Source organism: Callorhinus ursinus, unplaced genomic scaffold (genome assembly GCF_003265705.2).
Source record: "Callorhinus ursinus isolate GAN/ISIS: 27379988/994484 unplaced genomic scaffold, GSC_fseal_2.0 scaffold20, whole genome shotgun sequence".
Classification (NCBI taxonomy): Eukaryota; Metazoa; Chordata; class Mammalia; order Carnivora; family Otariidae; genus Callorhinus; species Callorhinus ursinus.
In genome coordinates, this window is record NW_027397082.1 from 8,915,210 (window position 1) to 8,932,586 (window position 17,377).

Consider the following 17,377-nt stretch of genomic DNA (forward strand, 5'->3'; position numbering starts at 1 on the left):
GAGGGGAAATAGGAAAGGGGGTGTGTGGGTGTGTGTGTGTGTGTGTGTAGATAAGCAATAAGGAGAATTGTTGAGCTTGTGTGCCACTGACATTGTCTGGGACCGGGGAGAGATCAGAACTAGGAAGTCAGATTCAGGTGTCATAACCTTTTAGGGACAATTTCAAGTCATGAGAGAGGAGGGATTTTCTCAGCTGGGAGGATTTCATAGGGATTGGCAGACTATAATCGAGGGCCAGATCTGCCTTGTCATCTGCCTTTACAAATAAAGGTTTATTGGAACACAGCACGCTCATTCATTGACATATTGTCTGCTGCTTTCATGTTACAACAGCAGAGCTGAGTAGTTGCCACAGAGTCCGTGTGGCCTGCAAAGCCTGAACAACTCACCGTCTGGCCTTGACAGCATGTGGTTTGCAGCCCCTGCTTTAGAGGACTCGAGATGGTCAGACTGAAACTCTAGCTGACGGGAGGAAAGAAGCTAAGTGACAAGACTGTCTTGGGGTTAGGAAGAAATCTCATTGAAGGGTAGTATGAAAGACGAAAAGGAGAATTCTCAAGTCAGTTGAGAGGAAGGCTGAAGGAGAAATCATTGAATTTCAAAGTTAGGTGATAAGTGAGCCAGAGAAGTTTGGGGAGATGGTCTCAGTGGGTTGAAGTTCAGGAAAGGAAATGAACAGACTACTCTTAAAGAACTCCAGTGGGGAAAGGGAAGATTGGAAGGAGGTGGTGGTCTGAAGCAGCAGGATCAGGAGCATAGGGAGATGCCAACGGAGGACGTGCAAACATCCCCAAATAAAAGTGGTGGTGGTGGGGAGTAGACGTGACTTGGAGTAAGATTCCCGGGTAGAGGAAAGAAGTTCTTGAAAAGATCAGAAGGGGTTAGCCTCATAAAGGAACAGAAATGCTTTCTTCTCTGCAAAGGATTGAACATGAAAAATGATGAGGAGAATATTCTGGGAGCTTTCCCTTTGCTCAGAGATGTAGGAAGCTGAATGATTTGCTGAAAGTTGGGGAATTGAGGGGGAAAATCCCACTTCAACTTCTGCCCGTTTTAAGAATGAATATTAACTCAAAGCCAGATTTTAAATCAAGGAAATAACTTCTTTATCATTCTCAAATATTGGTATCTCAATGAAGACATTCTCCTACCCCCAAAGCACTGGCTCTATCATCTAGATCATAGGTCAGCAAAATTTCTCTGTAAAGGGCTAGGCAGTAAAAACTGGGCTCCGTGGAACACATATGAACTGCTTTTTTTTCTATTTTTTTTAAACGTGTCTTTTTAAAAATGTAAAAACCATTCTTAGCTTGCTAGTTGCTCATAAAAGAGGTGGATTCTGCCCACGGTCTGTAGCTTACCAACCCTGATCTAGATTATTGGCTTCACAAAACCTAGCTGTGGTTTCATTTTTATTACAAAGCCAAATACGCCAGTAATCGAAGTTTAATTTTGTAGATTTTCTGGCGATTGCTAACCTAAAAGGCTTACTTGCTCACCCTATACCCCATCTTCTTTCTGAGTTATCCCAAGGTATTGAATTACAGTTTGTGCTTCATCAAATGAAAAAGAGGACTGGTAAGTTACCTCAATTCCCACCGACTGGTTGTTCAAATCCAGAAGAGGCAAGACTGGCTGAGGTCTACTGACCAGCCACAGGAAGATGACGACTCCAAAGGTCAGGATGCAGATCAGTGCCGGGGTTGGAAGTGGGGAAAACAAGAAGTTAAAGATAAAAAGCATCTTTGTGAATAGCAGCAGGAAGTTCAGGCCTTAAAAAAAAAAAAAAAAAGGAAAGAAAAAGTTAGAGGAAATGGCTGAAATTTTTACTCAATAGTTGTGTTTACAAAAGGACAGACAGACACACACACACAGACTTCTGACCTTCCAAAAAACCAGGGTTGGACCTCTCTAGCAGCAGAATTGCTATTACTATTTACTTTAGCAATGTGGAAATAATAGAATGCACTCTCCGCTCCTGTGACTTGACTGTCCTCCCACAAGGCAGAAAGGATCAAAGAAAACAAGTTAATCATTTCCTCGACAATTTTATGAAATGAATGCCCTTTTAATTTTTGGCCCACAGGGCCTAGAAGAAGCCCTTCTGGATCCAGCCTAAGTTGGTAGTCAGAGGAGGGCACTCTAGAGACCCTCCCCTGCCCAGGCAGATTGAGCATCAGGAAGGACTGTTCTGCCTGGATTTCTCTAGTATAAAGCAGAAAAGGGAACATCTGTAGAGGCGACTCAACAGAGTTTAAAAATCAAGCATTCTACATGAAGGACATTTCCGGCTGACCAGATAGGCCTTGCTCATTGCTCTCTTTTTTGAAGCATTGGGAGAGTCTCAGAGAGCAACAGCATGTCAGCTTGCTGTGTCCAGTGTCTCTCCTCCAGGGAGCCTAGAGAAACCATTTCTGCTGGAGGCAATGTTAGCCAGGTTCCCAGAAAGCGTGCTGGAGAATGGACTTGACACATGGTAGCAAGTTAGCATTAAAGATTCAGGCCAGGAAGAGATCTCAAGAAACTGAAACCACAAAGGTTTTCCCCAACCCAGCTTTTCTTGTAGTTTCCAGCAAAGTTTGGCTTCAAACTGCTCTAGTAGCAGGAAGTAGTGTTTGGGCAGGTCCTAGGAACTTACTCTGGCTGAGGCCGTCTCTTCCAATTCTTGCCCAAAACCGTTTTCAGGCTGGGCTTTTTGCATGGATCATGAAATTTAATCCAACCAATGTCATGAAGTAGCATTTTAGAGATGAGAAAAATTGAAGCTCTCAGGGGTAAAGCGACTTGTCCAAATTCACTCACCATTTCCCACTGCTGCTTCCCCATTGAAATCTACAAAACCACCACTCTTTCCTCAGGAGTCTAGTTATAGAGTTCAAGGAGACCAAACCTGTCTGGAACCTTATAGGCAACAGCAAAGGAAATTCAGAATTTGTACTCTTCAAAGTTTACCACAGTGTCCTCAGAGATGAGGCCAAACTTTCCCACTTCGAATCAAGAGAGCAAAGTTCGCCTGATAAGAAAAAGTTTGATCAGATCAAGATCATAGTTGCCCTGAGAACTTTAGGGGCAACTGCCAGTAGCCGGCATCTGGAACTTTCTCCATGAAGACAACCACTTCCCACCACCTTAACAAAGCTATGGGGCCTGGGAATTGTGTGTGGGAAAAGAAACAGTCACAAGAATCCTTCCGTCAGTCATCTGAGCATTCCTCTGCTCCCTGACAGGTTATTACTTGAACTTGGAGCAGTCCCTTTCCATTTTATGGAGGAAAGTTGAACTTCCAGAGACTGGGATGACTGTCCCCCACTCCTTGGTTTCTTCCACATTGTGTTTAGGGGAAGAAAAAGAAGACACAACAAAAACAAAAGCGAGGCCCCATAGGTGCTAGGTTACCTAACAATGGGTGCCATTGTGACCACCTGCCAGGATTCTGAGAACTGGGAATTTTGGAATCCAGCCTTACCCGGATTGGTGTGGTGAAGTGGCACTTCCAGGAGACAGAATGTGTTCAAGAGCCAGCCGTGTAGAACTTTGTTTTTCGCCAGGTGGGGAACAGCGCAGCCCCCGGGGGGGGGGGGGGGGGGAATTGTGAAATTGAGAGTGGGTAGCGGCGCTCAAGGGAAGAGAAACCTGCTCTGTGTTCGCCCATCCTTGCACCATCAGCCATTACCGCCCCCAGCCTGCTGGTACCTTCTGATCTGGGATTCTCTGCTCTGTCCTACACACCTTCAAATTAAGAGATTCTTACTTCCATTCCCCTTCTCAACTATGGGAACAAATTGTCACACTAAGGACTTTGGCTTTCTTTTTGCAGACAGCAGATTGACATTTTAATAAGAGACTTTGCAAACAATGTCTTCAAAAGAGGGTCTAAAGGTGAAATTGATGTTTGAGGGATGGTAAGGGATGCGGGGAGGAGGGAGGCTGAAGAGCCCCCTGCAGGTAGCACAAGGGGAGGGAAGGACACAGAAAGAACCCATGACCAGTCTACAGCAGCACCTGCTGTCAACCCCTGGCTGATTGTGACCACTCCGTAATGAGAGCCCCTGATCACCAGATAATCAGATTTTTTTTTTCTCCCTGGAAAACGTGGAACACTGCATTTTTGTGAAACCTCCATTTTAACTATTGGCTCAAATAGTTAAGTCTGGTATGAGACAAAACGACATCTGGCTTAATCTGGACCATGGTCTGTCAGTTCTTGAACCCTCCCTTTTAGACATACTGCAGTCACACTGCCCACAAACGTGATGAGACTGACTACTTTGTTACAAACAAGGAAGATACTTACAAATGGCAGTTCGGCAGTTTCAGGAGAATGAAATACCTTGCTTACACTGGCAAGGGATTTTATTTGCAGAAGACACTGAAGGATGTGTCAACGAAATAGCTTACTCTGTTTGCCATGGCAAATCAAGTAGCCAGTTCAAATAGGATATGTGCAGAATTTCAGGCGGTTCCTCTCCGCTTCCCCACATTTTTTAAAAATTGAGGCAAAATTCACAGAAGATAGAATTAACCATTTTAAAATGTACAATTTAGCAGCATTTAGTAGATTCATGATGTTGTACAACCATCGACTCTAGTTAGGTCCAAAACAGTTTCGTGCCCATTAAGTACTTACTCCCTCCTCCCCGCAGCCCCTGGAAACCACTAACTTTGTTTCTATTTGCATAATTTCTTACAAATTCTTAATATTTCATATAAATGGAATCATGTAATATGTGACTTTCTGTCTGACTTTTTTCACTAAGCGTAATATTTTCAAGGTTTATCCATGGTATAGCACATGTCAGTGCTTCATTTCTTAGGGCTGAGTAAATATTCCACTATATGTATGGACATTTTACTGATTCATTCATCGGCTGATAGATATTGGGGTTGTTTTCAGTTTTGGCTATGGTGACCAGTGCTATGAGCATTTGTGTGCAGATTTTGTTTTGAATACTTATTTTCAGTCCCTTAAGGTAAATACATAGAAGTGGAATTACTGGGTCACATGGTTCTTCTTTTGAAGAACCACCAAACTGTTTTCCACAGTGGCTGTACCATTTTACGTTCCAAACAACAACACAGAGGGTTCTGGTTTCTTTATGCCCTCCACCAACACTTGCTGTTTTCTGGGGTTTTGGGATAATGGTCATCCTAATAGGTATGAAATGGCATCTCATTGTGGTTTTGATTTGTATTTCCCTAATGACTAATGATGTCGGGCATCTTTTCATGTGCTTGTTGTTTATTTGTATTTCTTCTGTGAAGAAAGGTCTATTATAGCCTTTTGCTCATGTTTAAATTGGGTGGTTTGTCTTTTTGTTGTTAAGGTGTAAGAGTTCTTTATATATTCTGGATACTAGACCCTTATCGGATACATGATCTGCAAATATTTTCTCCCATTCTATATAGTCTTTTTACTCTCTTGACAGGCTTTTTAACACATACACACATTTTTCACCTTATGATGCTAGTGCCAGAGACGATTTGCAACCATACATCATGTCACTCTCTCACAGTTCAGTTGGGAGAAGCTGAGGGCCCAAGAGATGGTAAAACTTCTAGGCTCCACCACTACTGGATTGGGAAGCTCTGGTTAGCAGTCTAACCTTTAGAATCTATCAACACTTCCGGATGTGCTCAAGTAACTGAGAAGAAAAGCCACCGTCTCTTTTGTCATGTGTCCTGCGTCACTCGGATTACAGTTCTGTTTCAGGCATTTCACGGAGCCTCGTGCAAGCCTCTGATGTGGTAAGACTTTGCGCCTCCCTCTACATCACTATTTGGGAAATAGTGGGATGGGGGAAAGTGTAATGGTGGTAAAGCTGTGTCACACTGTACACGGGAGCTCCTGTTCTGGGTCATCTACAGATGGTTGAGCAAGCCACACTGCACATTAGGATGGCCCCAGGTGGAAAGCATCCTCTGCTTTTTAATACGGTGATAGTGACACGCCACAGCCCCATACACCAGGATGTCCCTTTGTCCCCAGTCCTTCCCCTGGATTCACTCCAGGGCCTCCCCTCCTCTGTAGTACGCAGTCACTCATTTCCTGGCTCCTAACACATTTAATTCCCAAGCTAGCTGAAGGATACCTTCTGCCTGAACCCCTGCTTGCCAGCTCCCAGGAGCAGGCTTAGTGTCTAGGTTTGGATCATCCCATATTCAGCTCTGGGTTCTGCTCCTCTGAGGATTCGGGCCACCATTTCTTCCTTAAGTCTGCTGTTCTCTGAATGAAGTCCTTAAATGGGCCCTTCCACTACTCTAGTTTTTGGTCAACTATGTTTTTTGCTCTGAAGCTTTCACGCTATCCCTTTAGCCCACAAATAATGTTTGTTTCGTAGTCCCTTTCCTTTGAAAGATTTTATTTTTTCTACATGTATTCAGCTCTGCAACCATAAGTCAATTCCCTTACAGCCTCTGTATTTGCTTTTCACTTTGCCTGAAACACTATTCCCCAGATCTGAAATGGTTGTGTAGTACTTACACAATGGTTGTGTATTACAGGTTGGGCCTCAACTCAAATGTCACTTCCTCAGAGACTCTTCTCTGATCACCCTATTTAATATTGCCCTTTCCACTCCAGTCACTATCACAGAACCTTGTTCTCTCTTCTCCATGATAATGTTCACTATCTGAAATAGAACTGCTCCCTTATCATCTGTTGCCCCTACTGAATTGATGCTCTAATTAGAACAAAAGTTTTGTTTTGTTCACCTGTACCTCCAGTGCTGACACCATGCTTGGCACATAGTTAGCTTTCAGTCAGTAGTTGTTGAAAAAAAAAAAATGACCGGTTTTCTGGTTCAGAATTATCTGTTTTCAATACTCTGTTAACCCACTGTCCCTTAGTAAACTCCCCACTCCCAAGCTCCCAGATCTTAGATCATCAAAAGTCACTCTGGCCAATCTTGAGATGGGTGCTCCCAAATCAATATTTAGCACAGTCCTGGGTTAGGGATGAAAGGTGAAAAGGATGTATTTCTAACACATATCAAGAACTACTCAGGATGAGTATACTCCTCTGAGCTTGAAAGAAAATACAGGATGAATCTTGTCAAATTAAGTCATCCACAGTAGTGAGCAGGAAATCTAGCCTAGAAATAAATAATTGTGGTTACCCTAGGTTTCTGGAATTCAAAGAACGATAAGGCAAATTATCTTTGCTTTTAGGCCCGAAGAACTCATTATTTTCTGTGCAAAAACGAGATGTAAATTTCACTTATGAGCTTTGGGGGAAAAAAATCTACTTTCTAGAAAGTGGTATACTAATTTGGATTTAATTGGTTTCTCTGTTCCCTTGCAGGTATGGACTCATTCTGTGGTGATGGAGAGCTCATTAAAAGAGAGACCAGAGTCCCCAGGTTCTAATACCCAGTTAGTTAACCCATTCTGCTGTACTGAATGACTCACTTTCTCCTAGAGACTAGGTGCCAAAGCTTCACAACTCAATGACTCCAGAGGGGCCTGTGTGTGATTTAGAAGGCTGCATATGAACGTTTTGCCTTCTCGGTTGGGTTTTAAGTCACCAACCCAGCCCCCCTAAATTCCTGCCACTCTCAACTTTAGGAAGCCTCCATCTCTGTTCTTAACCACATAACCAATATTTCTAGACAAATTCCAAAGTAATGGCAAGAGGTCAAAAGAACATTACAAATCGACAGCTTTATGAAAATAATCTTTTCCTTAACATGCAACGAACATGAACCAGATATGCATTCTACTGCAAGACCCTTCATCCAGTTTCCTCAGGCCCTGGGGCTAAGGGCTTTTTACCTTTTCTTTTCTTACACCAGTTTACTCTTCTGCATCAAATGCAGTTTTCTTCTATTAAGAAGTAAAAGATAACATAATTTGCAACGATGATCCGTTTCAAAAAACTTAAACAGAGAAAACCCTGATATGGAAAAGCATTGACTCCCAAAGAGGGCAAGTCTTAACTCCTCGTGCCATTTAAAATGATGCAAAGATCAAAAGAGCGAGCATTCAGGTATATCTGAGATAAAAATGTGTGGTCATGTTTCTCAATTTTAAAAAAACCGCTGAGAAGGGAACCCTAAAAAACCCTCTAAGGAAAGAAGAGGCAATTAGAAGCAATGAAATAATTCAGGAAGGTGGCCAGTTACCAAATCAGTAGCCAGAAAGTCAATAGCTTTCCTTGATTTCATGCAAATAACTAATTCAAAAATAATGGGGAAAATATAATTCACAATAGCATATTAATAAATGTGTAAAGGCTCAGTTCAAAAAGTTTAGATGTGAGGGGCATCAAAGGTCTGAAAATTGCAAAAACATACTCAAAATAGTCAAGGGGACCCCATATTCCTAAATGTATCTATATATCTAATGCAACTCTAATAAAGACCAATGGGAACTATTTGGGGATTAAAAAGTTAATTCTAAAGGTCACCCAGAAAAATAAAGCTTATTAAAAAGAGTTAGAAAATTTTTGAAAAAATAACAGGAATTGGGGATGGGGGAACAGAGTTAAACAATACCAAATTTGCTTCTGTAGGGCTAGAAAAGCTTTCCATTGGTGGTGAATAGAGAAAACTATGTAACAAAATAATCCTGAAACTCCCAGTGGATATATTATCATATACTAAATTGCATTTCAAATAAAGATAGATTTTTTTCACTTAAATAAAAGTTTTGAGACAACTGGCTAGCCATTCAGAGAGAAGACATAAAGCCAATTACTGCCTTATTCCTACAACAAAAATAAGTTCGAGATGGATCAAAGACTTAAATATAAAACAATGACAACCCTAAGAGTATTTGGGGATAAAAAGTATGAGAGAAAAATTCTTTTTATAATCCTGGCATGAGGAAGACTCAAGACAGACACAAAACCTAGGAGCAATAAATGAAAACATTGGCAAGCTTGAAAAATATCTGCCTTGCAGGAAAGATACCAGAGACAAAGATAAACTGGGACAAATTTCAAATACTTTGCCTGTCTAAAGAGCTCATTTCCTCGATAAGGAATGCTTCGAAGTCAATGAAAAACAAAACACAATAAAACAAAAAGCAAAGGTCATGACCAGAACATTCACAGCAAAACAGATTATGGCTGGAGAAAGACAATCATCTTTGCTTATAGTTTTTAAAGTTGCAAATTTAAAGGAAATGTCTTCCCCACCCATAAGATCAGCAATGATGAAATAGTGTAAAATGCACTCTTAATCAGGGAAACGTTAATTTGGGGCAGCCTCCTTAGAGATGCGCCTTTTGCCCTTCTACCACAATTTAAAATGTGTGCCTTTTGGGCCTAATGACCCTACGAGTAACTTACCCTGTAGAAAAACATCAGTTCACTAAAATACATCACAAATGTCTGTGTAAGGTACTGGTTTGGGATGTGGGCCTGAGTCAGATTACTTGGGCTCACACCCTGCGTGATCATCTTCTTTGTGACCTGGGTTAGATAACCTCTGTGTGGTTTCTTGACTGTAAAATGGCAATGATAATATCTTCCTCAGGATTAAAGGAGTTAATATACCTGTAAAGTACTCAGAACAGTGCGTTCATTATTACGTTCATCATCATTACATCTATAGGATTGTCTATAAATGCCAGAGACCAGGAAAGCCTCCCTTGGTCGGCTAGCCATGTCAATTACAGCAGGTCTACACAGTGGTACTCTTGGCAGGTATTAAAAAGAATAAAGCAGGTATGTGTGTACTGATGTGGAAAAAGCTCTGTGATGAGTTGCCAAGTAGAAAGAAAAAGAACCACTTGGACAAATAGGTATGTTTTTGTGTTTCTGAAAGTATATTCCTCATAAGAAAAGACAGATGGAAGAAGAGAAGTCATTAATGGATTTTCCAGCAAGTTTCAAGTATTCAGTCCTTCAGCCAAAGACATTTAAGGGCTTGACTGTATATTGGCATCATTCCAGGTGCTGGGAATCTAGCAGTGAAAACCCTCCCCTTGTGGGTTTGTATTTTATTGGCGAGTTTGATAACAAGTCTGAACAGTAGCGAGATTATATAGTATATGGAATCTAAAAAATAGAATTGGGAAAGAGGACTGTGGACAGCGAGGGGTAAGTTTTCAAGTAGGTCTCATTGAGAAGATAACTTGAGAGTGTGTACTGTTTAATCTGAAATATGCATGCTTTAAAAAAAATGAAAATAAAACCAAAAACTCCAAGTCACCTCACCTCTGACCGAGGCAGCTGACTTAGAAAGTTCCACCACCTTGGCTGGGGGCATTTCATGTGAATGCACCCAAGAACACAGCCTCAGCTCCGTTTCTGCAAGCGCAGCCTGCGCACTACCAAAGCCACACTCAACACATGTGGTCTTTTCGAGCGCTCACATTGTGTGCAATCCTCTCAGCCACGGAGCAAGCTGGTTTGGACAGCAGCTCTGGTGGGAGAAATGTTTTTCATTCATTTCTTTAGCAGATAAAGAGCTAGAGCAAAGGTAAAGTTTGAGTCATCAGAGCAAACGGGCCCCCGAAGGCCATGTTTCGACACTTATGGCAAGGAGCTGAGAAGAGGGGCTGGCATAAGATCCTGACCTGAGTCTACAGTTGACTTCCCAGCCAGTCACTGGCACCCAGGTGCTCGGGTCACTGCCCGCACTCGCTTTCTCCAGCAAGCAGTGCCAGGTCACTGGGAACAGGCAGCTCTGTCCATCTGGGGCCTGGCATCCAAGATGCTCTGAGGCACACACACCAGGGGATGCCCCCAGGCAGATGAGAAAGGGCCTCTTTATCTCCACGGGGTGCAGGACAGAGCAGGGAGATGGCATTACCAAAGGAGATCCCTAGTAAAACCCAGAGGGTGACTGAGCAGTCATTTACACAACGTGGAAAGATTACATGAGTGCTTAAATAACAGGAGAGGGATATCAAGATCACACCTCTTGCTCTTCTCAGCCCAACTGCTAGGCCATACCCAACAACTCCAATTTGTAAGGCAGGTGGCAGGGAGAGGGGGGAGGGCTAGGCTTGAAACAGGATCCCTGGCCCACAGGCAAGCACACCACAAATCATGAGGCCTTCGGCTCATATCCATCCGTAAGATCTCTGCTGCTGAACCACACGGGGAAAGCTCCAGGAACCAGAGCTCAAGAAGGCTGTACGAACCAGAGCAGGATCAGTTCTATCCTCGGGTTTGGGAAGCTTCCTGTGACACAGTGGACACCTTGGCCATGAGGGCTCCCAGGCAGAGGCTGTCTTAGCCCTTAGATGCTACTGCATCCAGCATGGTGCCTGAGGTACCGTGGGAATCCACTAAGCGCCAGTGAGTCACTTTCCCTGTTTGCTCACCAGTGGCACAAGTTCAGAGAAGGGAACCAGGGAGAGGCATCTGTTGAAGGAAACAGGCTGCAGGATTCAGTCTCGCAGTGACATGATGTGCTCCGATACACAGAGGGGGCAGAGGTGGCTGAACCCTCCTCAGAAATGCCACAGCCAGGGGCTTCACGCCCTGGCACGGGCAACGGTAAGTAGCTTGACCTGAACGAGCTCAAGGATCACTGATTCTGCAGGCATTTGAATATACTCTGTACCAGGTGGTGTGTTCAGAATGGGGAGAGCACACTTAGACTTCATAGTCTACTAAGAGCTAAAACCAATTCCCCAGGCAGTAAACAAATGCACCGTGGCATATACCCCAGACTTGGGAGCTGGACTGCAGAAGTGTGTGTGGCAAGAGATGTATTTACTCTCTGTACTTTAAATTTATTTATAAATTTACATATTTTAATAAGGCAAACAAAGGTCTTAGACCAACTGTGTGCCCAGCACTCTGCCATGTACAGAGGGACAAACACTTAGAAGATACACCTCCTGCCCTCTGGGGACTTACGGTTCTATCGAATACTGAAAACACTTACAGAAGGATTCAGCATGTGGGGCGAGCTAATAAATCTGAAGAAGAGAGAGCCTAGTATAGACTGGAGTAGATGAAGGGGGCTGTGTGGAGCACTAGACTCTCAGGGATGTGTGGGTTTTGATCCCCTGGCCTTATTGCCAACAGTCTCATTTCCAAGGTCAATCAAGGAGGATGACCCCACCAATTAAGCCAATGGCTAATAAGTCCCCAACTCTGATTCTAACCAGGGTCGCTGTCACCACACCATCTTTCTCAACTTTTGCTTACATCTTTCCAACCGATTTTTTTTTTTTTTTTTTTTTTTTTATGGAGAGACAAGTTACCACATTAGGTTGGATAAACTTAAGTGGAAGGTGGGGGAAAGGGGAACAACCATATGTCAGGGGAGAGGTAGAGTATGGCTCGAGGCACTAACGTGGGACAAGCATCATATTTGGGAAAGGGAAACAGTGAAAGGGTGTTTCTGATGGAGGTAGAGAATCCATCTCTGGTTGGAAGGGTGTGGGGGAGAAAAAGCCTCCAGGAATGCTAAAGGAGACCATATCTGGGGCCTGGTGGAGACACCATACGATGGAAGGCATTTCAGTTCACAAACACGAGGGAGCCTTGGGGTGCCAGGCCTTGCCCAGTTGAACTGAGTGGTATTTAACAAAAAAGCCCTCATTAAGTCAAATACTGAAAACCTCTTAACTCAGTCCATGAAGATAGCATAGGACAGTTGAGCCACCCCATAGGCTGGTGGCAGGTAGTAACAAATCCCACTGGATCTCAGATCGACACAGTGATCTGATCTACCTTGATCTACCTTGCTCTACCTTCCTCTGCCTTGATCTACCATGGTGCTGCCAGCAAACCATAGCCCTCCAGCCCTACCCCGAGGAAAACCTTGCCTCAGGAAGCACCCGCAAAGGCTTCCTGAGCTTGTTGCTGGCCAAGTGGATGACGAGGCAAGTGGGGTCAGGAGAATCAGTATCAGAAGTCCACTGGACTTGATAAGAGAGCCTATAAAAAGATAATCTGGACAAAGTGCTAGGCCCCCGTCACCCATGCAGGATAAAAGCAGTGATGTAAAATGTTGTGAAAGAGGCCTTCCTGCCCGGGATCCTGCAGAGTCAGCCCTCCTACTACCTGGTCTGCCAGTGGCCAGGAGTCACTAGAATCAAAGTGCAAACAATAAGCTTTATTGCCAATTGTCTCATTTGCAGCAGCAAACTTTTAAGGCCATTGCCTGTCCGGGTACCAGAGCAATGGTCCACCACTCGTGTGGCCCTGGGGATAGTTGTATAATGTCACTGAGCGCCCGTTTTCCTCAACTGCACACAAGAAGGGGTAGGTAACAGCCCCTACTTAAAGGGAATGCTGCACACTGTCCCCTCGAGTACCTTGCTGGGTACACGGGAAGTCCTCAGGAAGACTGGCACCCTTCCCACTTCCACTCCCTCCAGTGTCTGACTCCCTGTCAAGTATCAGATATTCTACCCTGAGGCTTCCTGAAAGAGAAGAGATGATAATGACCTTCATTCTATAACTGCCTTCCAACTTAAAGCAAAGTCTTGACAACTTCTCATTTCTATTTAAACAGAGGGTTTCTCATTGGAGGGGGCATCGTGCCCCTCTGATTTCTGACCCAGCCATCTCCTCCGACCCTACCCCAGCCCTGTACCCTGTCCCGCACGGACTCACAACCTCACACCTCGTAGGGCAGACTGACCCACGGAGACCCAGAGGTCTGCTCCCAACCAGCTCCCCCAAAGAGGGAAGATACCATGGCATGGCCATAACCATACTGGGCTGCTTGACTTTCCAAACTCCAAAACTCACATATTTATTCAAACAACATGGACTAAGAGCCTAGGACATGTCAGGCACTGGGTTTCCAGGGGAAGAGCGAGGGAGAGTCCTTTTTTGACACAGATGGATGGTTGCCGAGGGGAGAGAAAGCCCTCGGGTGCATTTACAGCAGACTGTGACAAGAACAATGATGGCTGACTCAGGGCTGCCGAGGACAGGTCACCTTGGCAGGGTGCTGCTGTGCCTGAGAATCACCTCAGGCTGCACCCCCAAAGGGTTGGTGAATCTGCAGGCCAACAATAGGAGACCGGCAGGAACAGAACCCTCACTCCTGGTATCTAAACAGCTGCCACAAAAATAAAAAATAAAAAATAAACAGCTGCCAATGGGGCGCCTGGGTGGCTCAGTCGTTAAGCGTCTGCCTTCGGCTCAGGTCATGATCCCAGGGTCCTGGGATCGAGCCCCGCATTGGGCTCCCTGCTCGGCGGGAAGCCTGCTTCTCCCTCTCCCACTCCCCCTGCTTGTGTTCCCTCTCTCGCTGTGTCTCTCTCTGTCAAATAAATAAAATCTTAAAAATAAATAAATAAACAGCTGCCAAATCCTGGTTGGGGATGTCACTTCCCCAACTTCAGGTGGGAGGTGGGAGGTGACTTCCCCAACTTCACATAACATCCATCATTTAAAGTGAACAGCTCGGTGGCATTTAGTACATTCACAATGTTGTGCAATCACTGCTTCTATCTAGTCCCAAAACACTTTTATCACCCCTGAAGGAAACCTTGTGCCCATTAAGCAGTCACTCTGAATTCCTCTCCCAACCCCTGGCACGCCACCAATCTGCTTGCTGCTTTCTCAACAGATTTGAAGTGGGAGGATTTTCAAAAGAGAGGTTTCTCCCAGTTTCTAGTTCTTTGGTCAAGGCACTAAACTAGGCTCATCCAGATTTTTTTCTTTTCTTTTCTTTTCTTTTTTAAGATTTATTTATTTGTGAGAGGAAGAGAGCACAAGTGGGGGGAGGGGCAGAGAGAGAAGCAGACTCCCCACTGAGCGTGGAGCCTGACACGGGGCTCCATTCCACAACCCTGAGATCACGACCTGAGCTAAAACCAAGAGCAGGTCCATCGACCGACTGAGCCACCCAGGTGCCCCTAGACTCATCCGGAATTGAGGCAAATTTGCCTCTGGCCCTCCAGGAACCACACCTCGAATGCCAGTTTCAACCTTTTCAGAGTGTGTCCAGTTTCTTTATGTGTAAGCCTCAGTTTCCCCATCTGTGAAACAACCAACCCATTCCACAGGACTGTTTTTGAAAATTAAAAGATAACATCCCCCCCCCAAAAAAACCTAGCTTTGCCCCACAGAAAATAGTCAATGAATGGAAGCTGTCATATTTGCAGCTCTTGAAAAACATCCACCTGAAAAGTGCTAATACATATGTGAATTCGATATAGGCCCAGGTCACCACATAGGAAAATCTTTTTACAAATGCGATTTTCTAGGAAATCTGAAGAAAGGCTAACTCTGTGCAGGAGTGGTTGGAGCGTGCTATTCAGTAGCACACAGACCATAGCTTTGATCTCTGTTTGACCTTGGAAAGTTACTTCACTTCTCTGAGCCTCCTCAGCCATAACATGGTGAAACCATCCACGTCATAAACTTCTCTTAATGAAATGTTAAGAGCAGCTTTTATGAGCTCGTGCTTACCCTGGCTTCCTCTTGCTTTTCTCCATTCATTCTCTGACCCTGAGCCTCCCTACAGAATCTGTTGCCCCCATTTGTGTGTTTAGCACTTAAGCATTCATTGATACACTGATGTTATAGTAGGTGCTTTTGCCCTCAAAGAGTTAAAATATAGCCTGGGAGAGAAGACTACTTTAGGTCAGGACCTAGCCAAACACCTGGCTGAAACGTTCTGTTTGGACTGGATAATGTGTGTGTGTGTGTGTTGGAATATGTTTATCTGGGGGTACACTTACCTTGCATTTTCCTAGAATCCCCACCACTTGCACCTTATTACATATCATCTATTTAACTCTATTTAATCTGCCTGTTCTTAAATATTTGTGGCCTTTGTCTTTTGTTCTCTTGATTGTGCCAAGCACACAAGTGATGCCTACAAGAATTTTTACCATGCCTCTTCCAAGACTATTCTGTGTTCATCTCAAATACTTATCAATTGGAGGGGACCCCGACAGAGTTACTCCCATGCTAGAATATAAAGGGAGGGGTCAAGTGAAACCAATTATTCCATTAAAAAATTGTTTTTTACTAAATCAATCTTTTTTTAAATTAAATGTTACTATTTTTTAAGATCCTGGTGCTGATGGAAAATAGCAATCACCTACAAGCTGGAGCTACAGATCCAATCTTCCTTTTCAAACCACCAAAGATTAATACCCACACAAGGTAACAAGCCCCAACTGTGGAGTCCCTTCCTACAGCTCACTCTTTGAGGGTCCTTGAAGTTCATCTGAGATTCAACTTGTGGCCCTACCCCTGAAACAGAGCTAAGTTCATTCAGTAACCATCTCTCCACCACTCATCCATTACCTCTCACCACAGAAGGAGTCAACGTTCACAAAAAAATTTGAAGGGGTCTCGCGTGTAGTGTGCCTCCCTCAAGAGAGGCAGGAGAGGGAAAGAAAATCCCATCCATTCCCCCTACCCCCACATTCCTCCTTCCCTTCATGCCTCCTGATAAGGACGGTTTAAAGGTGTCCCCTGGAGACCCGTGAGTGAGAGAGAGAGAGAGAGAGAGAGAGAGAGAGCACGAGAGAGTGAGCTGACACGTGCCAGGTACCCGGCAGGCTCTAGATTGGCTGAAGCCTGGAGGTGAGGGTGCCCCCTCGGCCTCTGCCCCATGCTCACCAGACCCCTTGCTAAATACCCCCTCAGGACGCTCCCCTTACCCTGTGAGGGGGGTGCATCTCTCGGGGCTTCCTGGCTCCGGGTTCTTCCTGGCGCAGAATCCCTGGCCCTCTTCCCTTCAGCCCCGGTTCCTCCAGGGACAGGCTGGTTTCAGAGCATCCCTGCAGGCGGATGGCCCCAGCTCCGAGCGTCCCCCACGGTGCCCTGCCTGAGCTGTCCCGAGTCAGGCCATGGCCGGGCTCTCTAACACGCTCGGGGACCTCACTTCCTGGTTTTTCTTTCACAACTGAAAGTGGAAGCTGTTCTGGCCAGGAGGAGAAAAGCCGCCCAAGCCGCCCTGGCTCCTTTTCAAAGCCTTAACCCTAGCCCCTAGGGCTGAAACCACAGCCAGCCGGCATCACGCAGTTCACTTTCTACTCCTGGGTCTGACTACCTTGAAACTAAGACAGAACAAACAAACAAACTGAATTGACTGGGGGTGCCCTGAGCAGACCACCCGTGCCAGGAAGGGGACCCTGCTCACCCCTCGATTCCCAGGCCAGAAAGGTCAGCCCTCGCATCCCTCCTGATGGGGGGAACATCTGGCATAGGGTCCCCCTTCTCCAGCCCACGTGTCCCCCTCCCTGGGCACAAGCCAACAAAACAAGCCAGTCAGGAGCCACAGGGATATGGACCTGTGTTCTTTCCCTCGGACATCAGCTCATCCTTTCCGTACCTCCAAATATAAACCGCAGATCTAGTCCGCTGCCTCCCTCACCTCCCCCAATTAAAACTGGGAACTTTTGAAAGGAATGCAACAAGCACATACACCACGCACTGTCAGATTGATGCCACATCTTGCAGCTTCTGGAAAACCCACTGTACCTGCGTGAGCCA

General features: G+C 44.9%; 1 protein-coding gene across 3 annotated transcripts in view; it reads right to left on the bottom strand.

Annotated features, from left to right (window-relative positions):
• ACSL5 (acyl-CoA synthetase long chain family member 5) overlaps positions 1–17,377 on the bottom strand; it is a 45,469-nt gene that overhangs the window by 26,449 nt on the left and 1,643 nt on the right. The window contains exons 1-2 of one of the 3 annotated variants that reach the window (XM_025880472.2): positions 16,543–16,771; positions 1,588–1,772 (exon numbers count right to left, since the gene is read on the bottom strand). In XM_025880472.2, the coding sequence (XP_025736257.1) occupies positions 1,588–1,743 (156 nt within the window). In that variant the 5' untranslated portion in view covers positions 1,744–1,772; positions 16,543–16,771. Of the gene's footprint in view, positions 1–1,587; positions 1,773–3,235; positions 3,258–16,542; positions 16,772–17,377 lie in introns of those variants that run through there. The other 2 variants (XM_073904201.1, XM_073904202.1) reach the window with 2 other exon arrangements.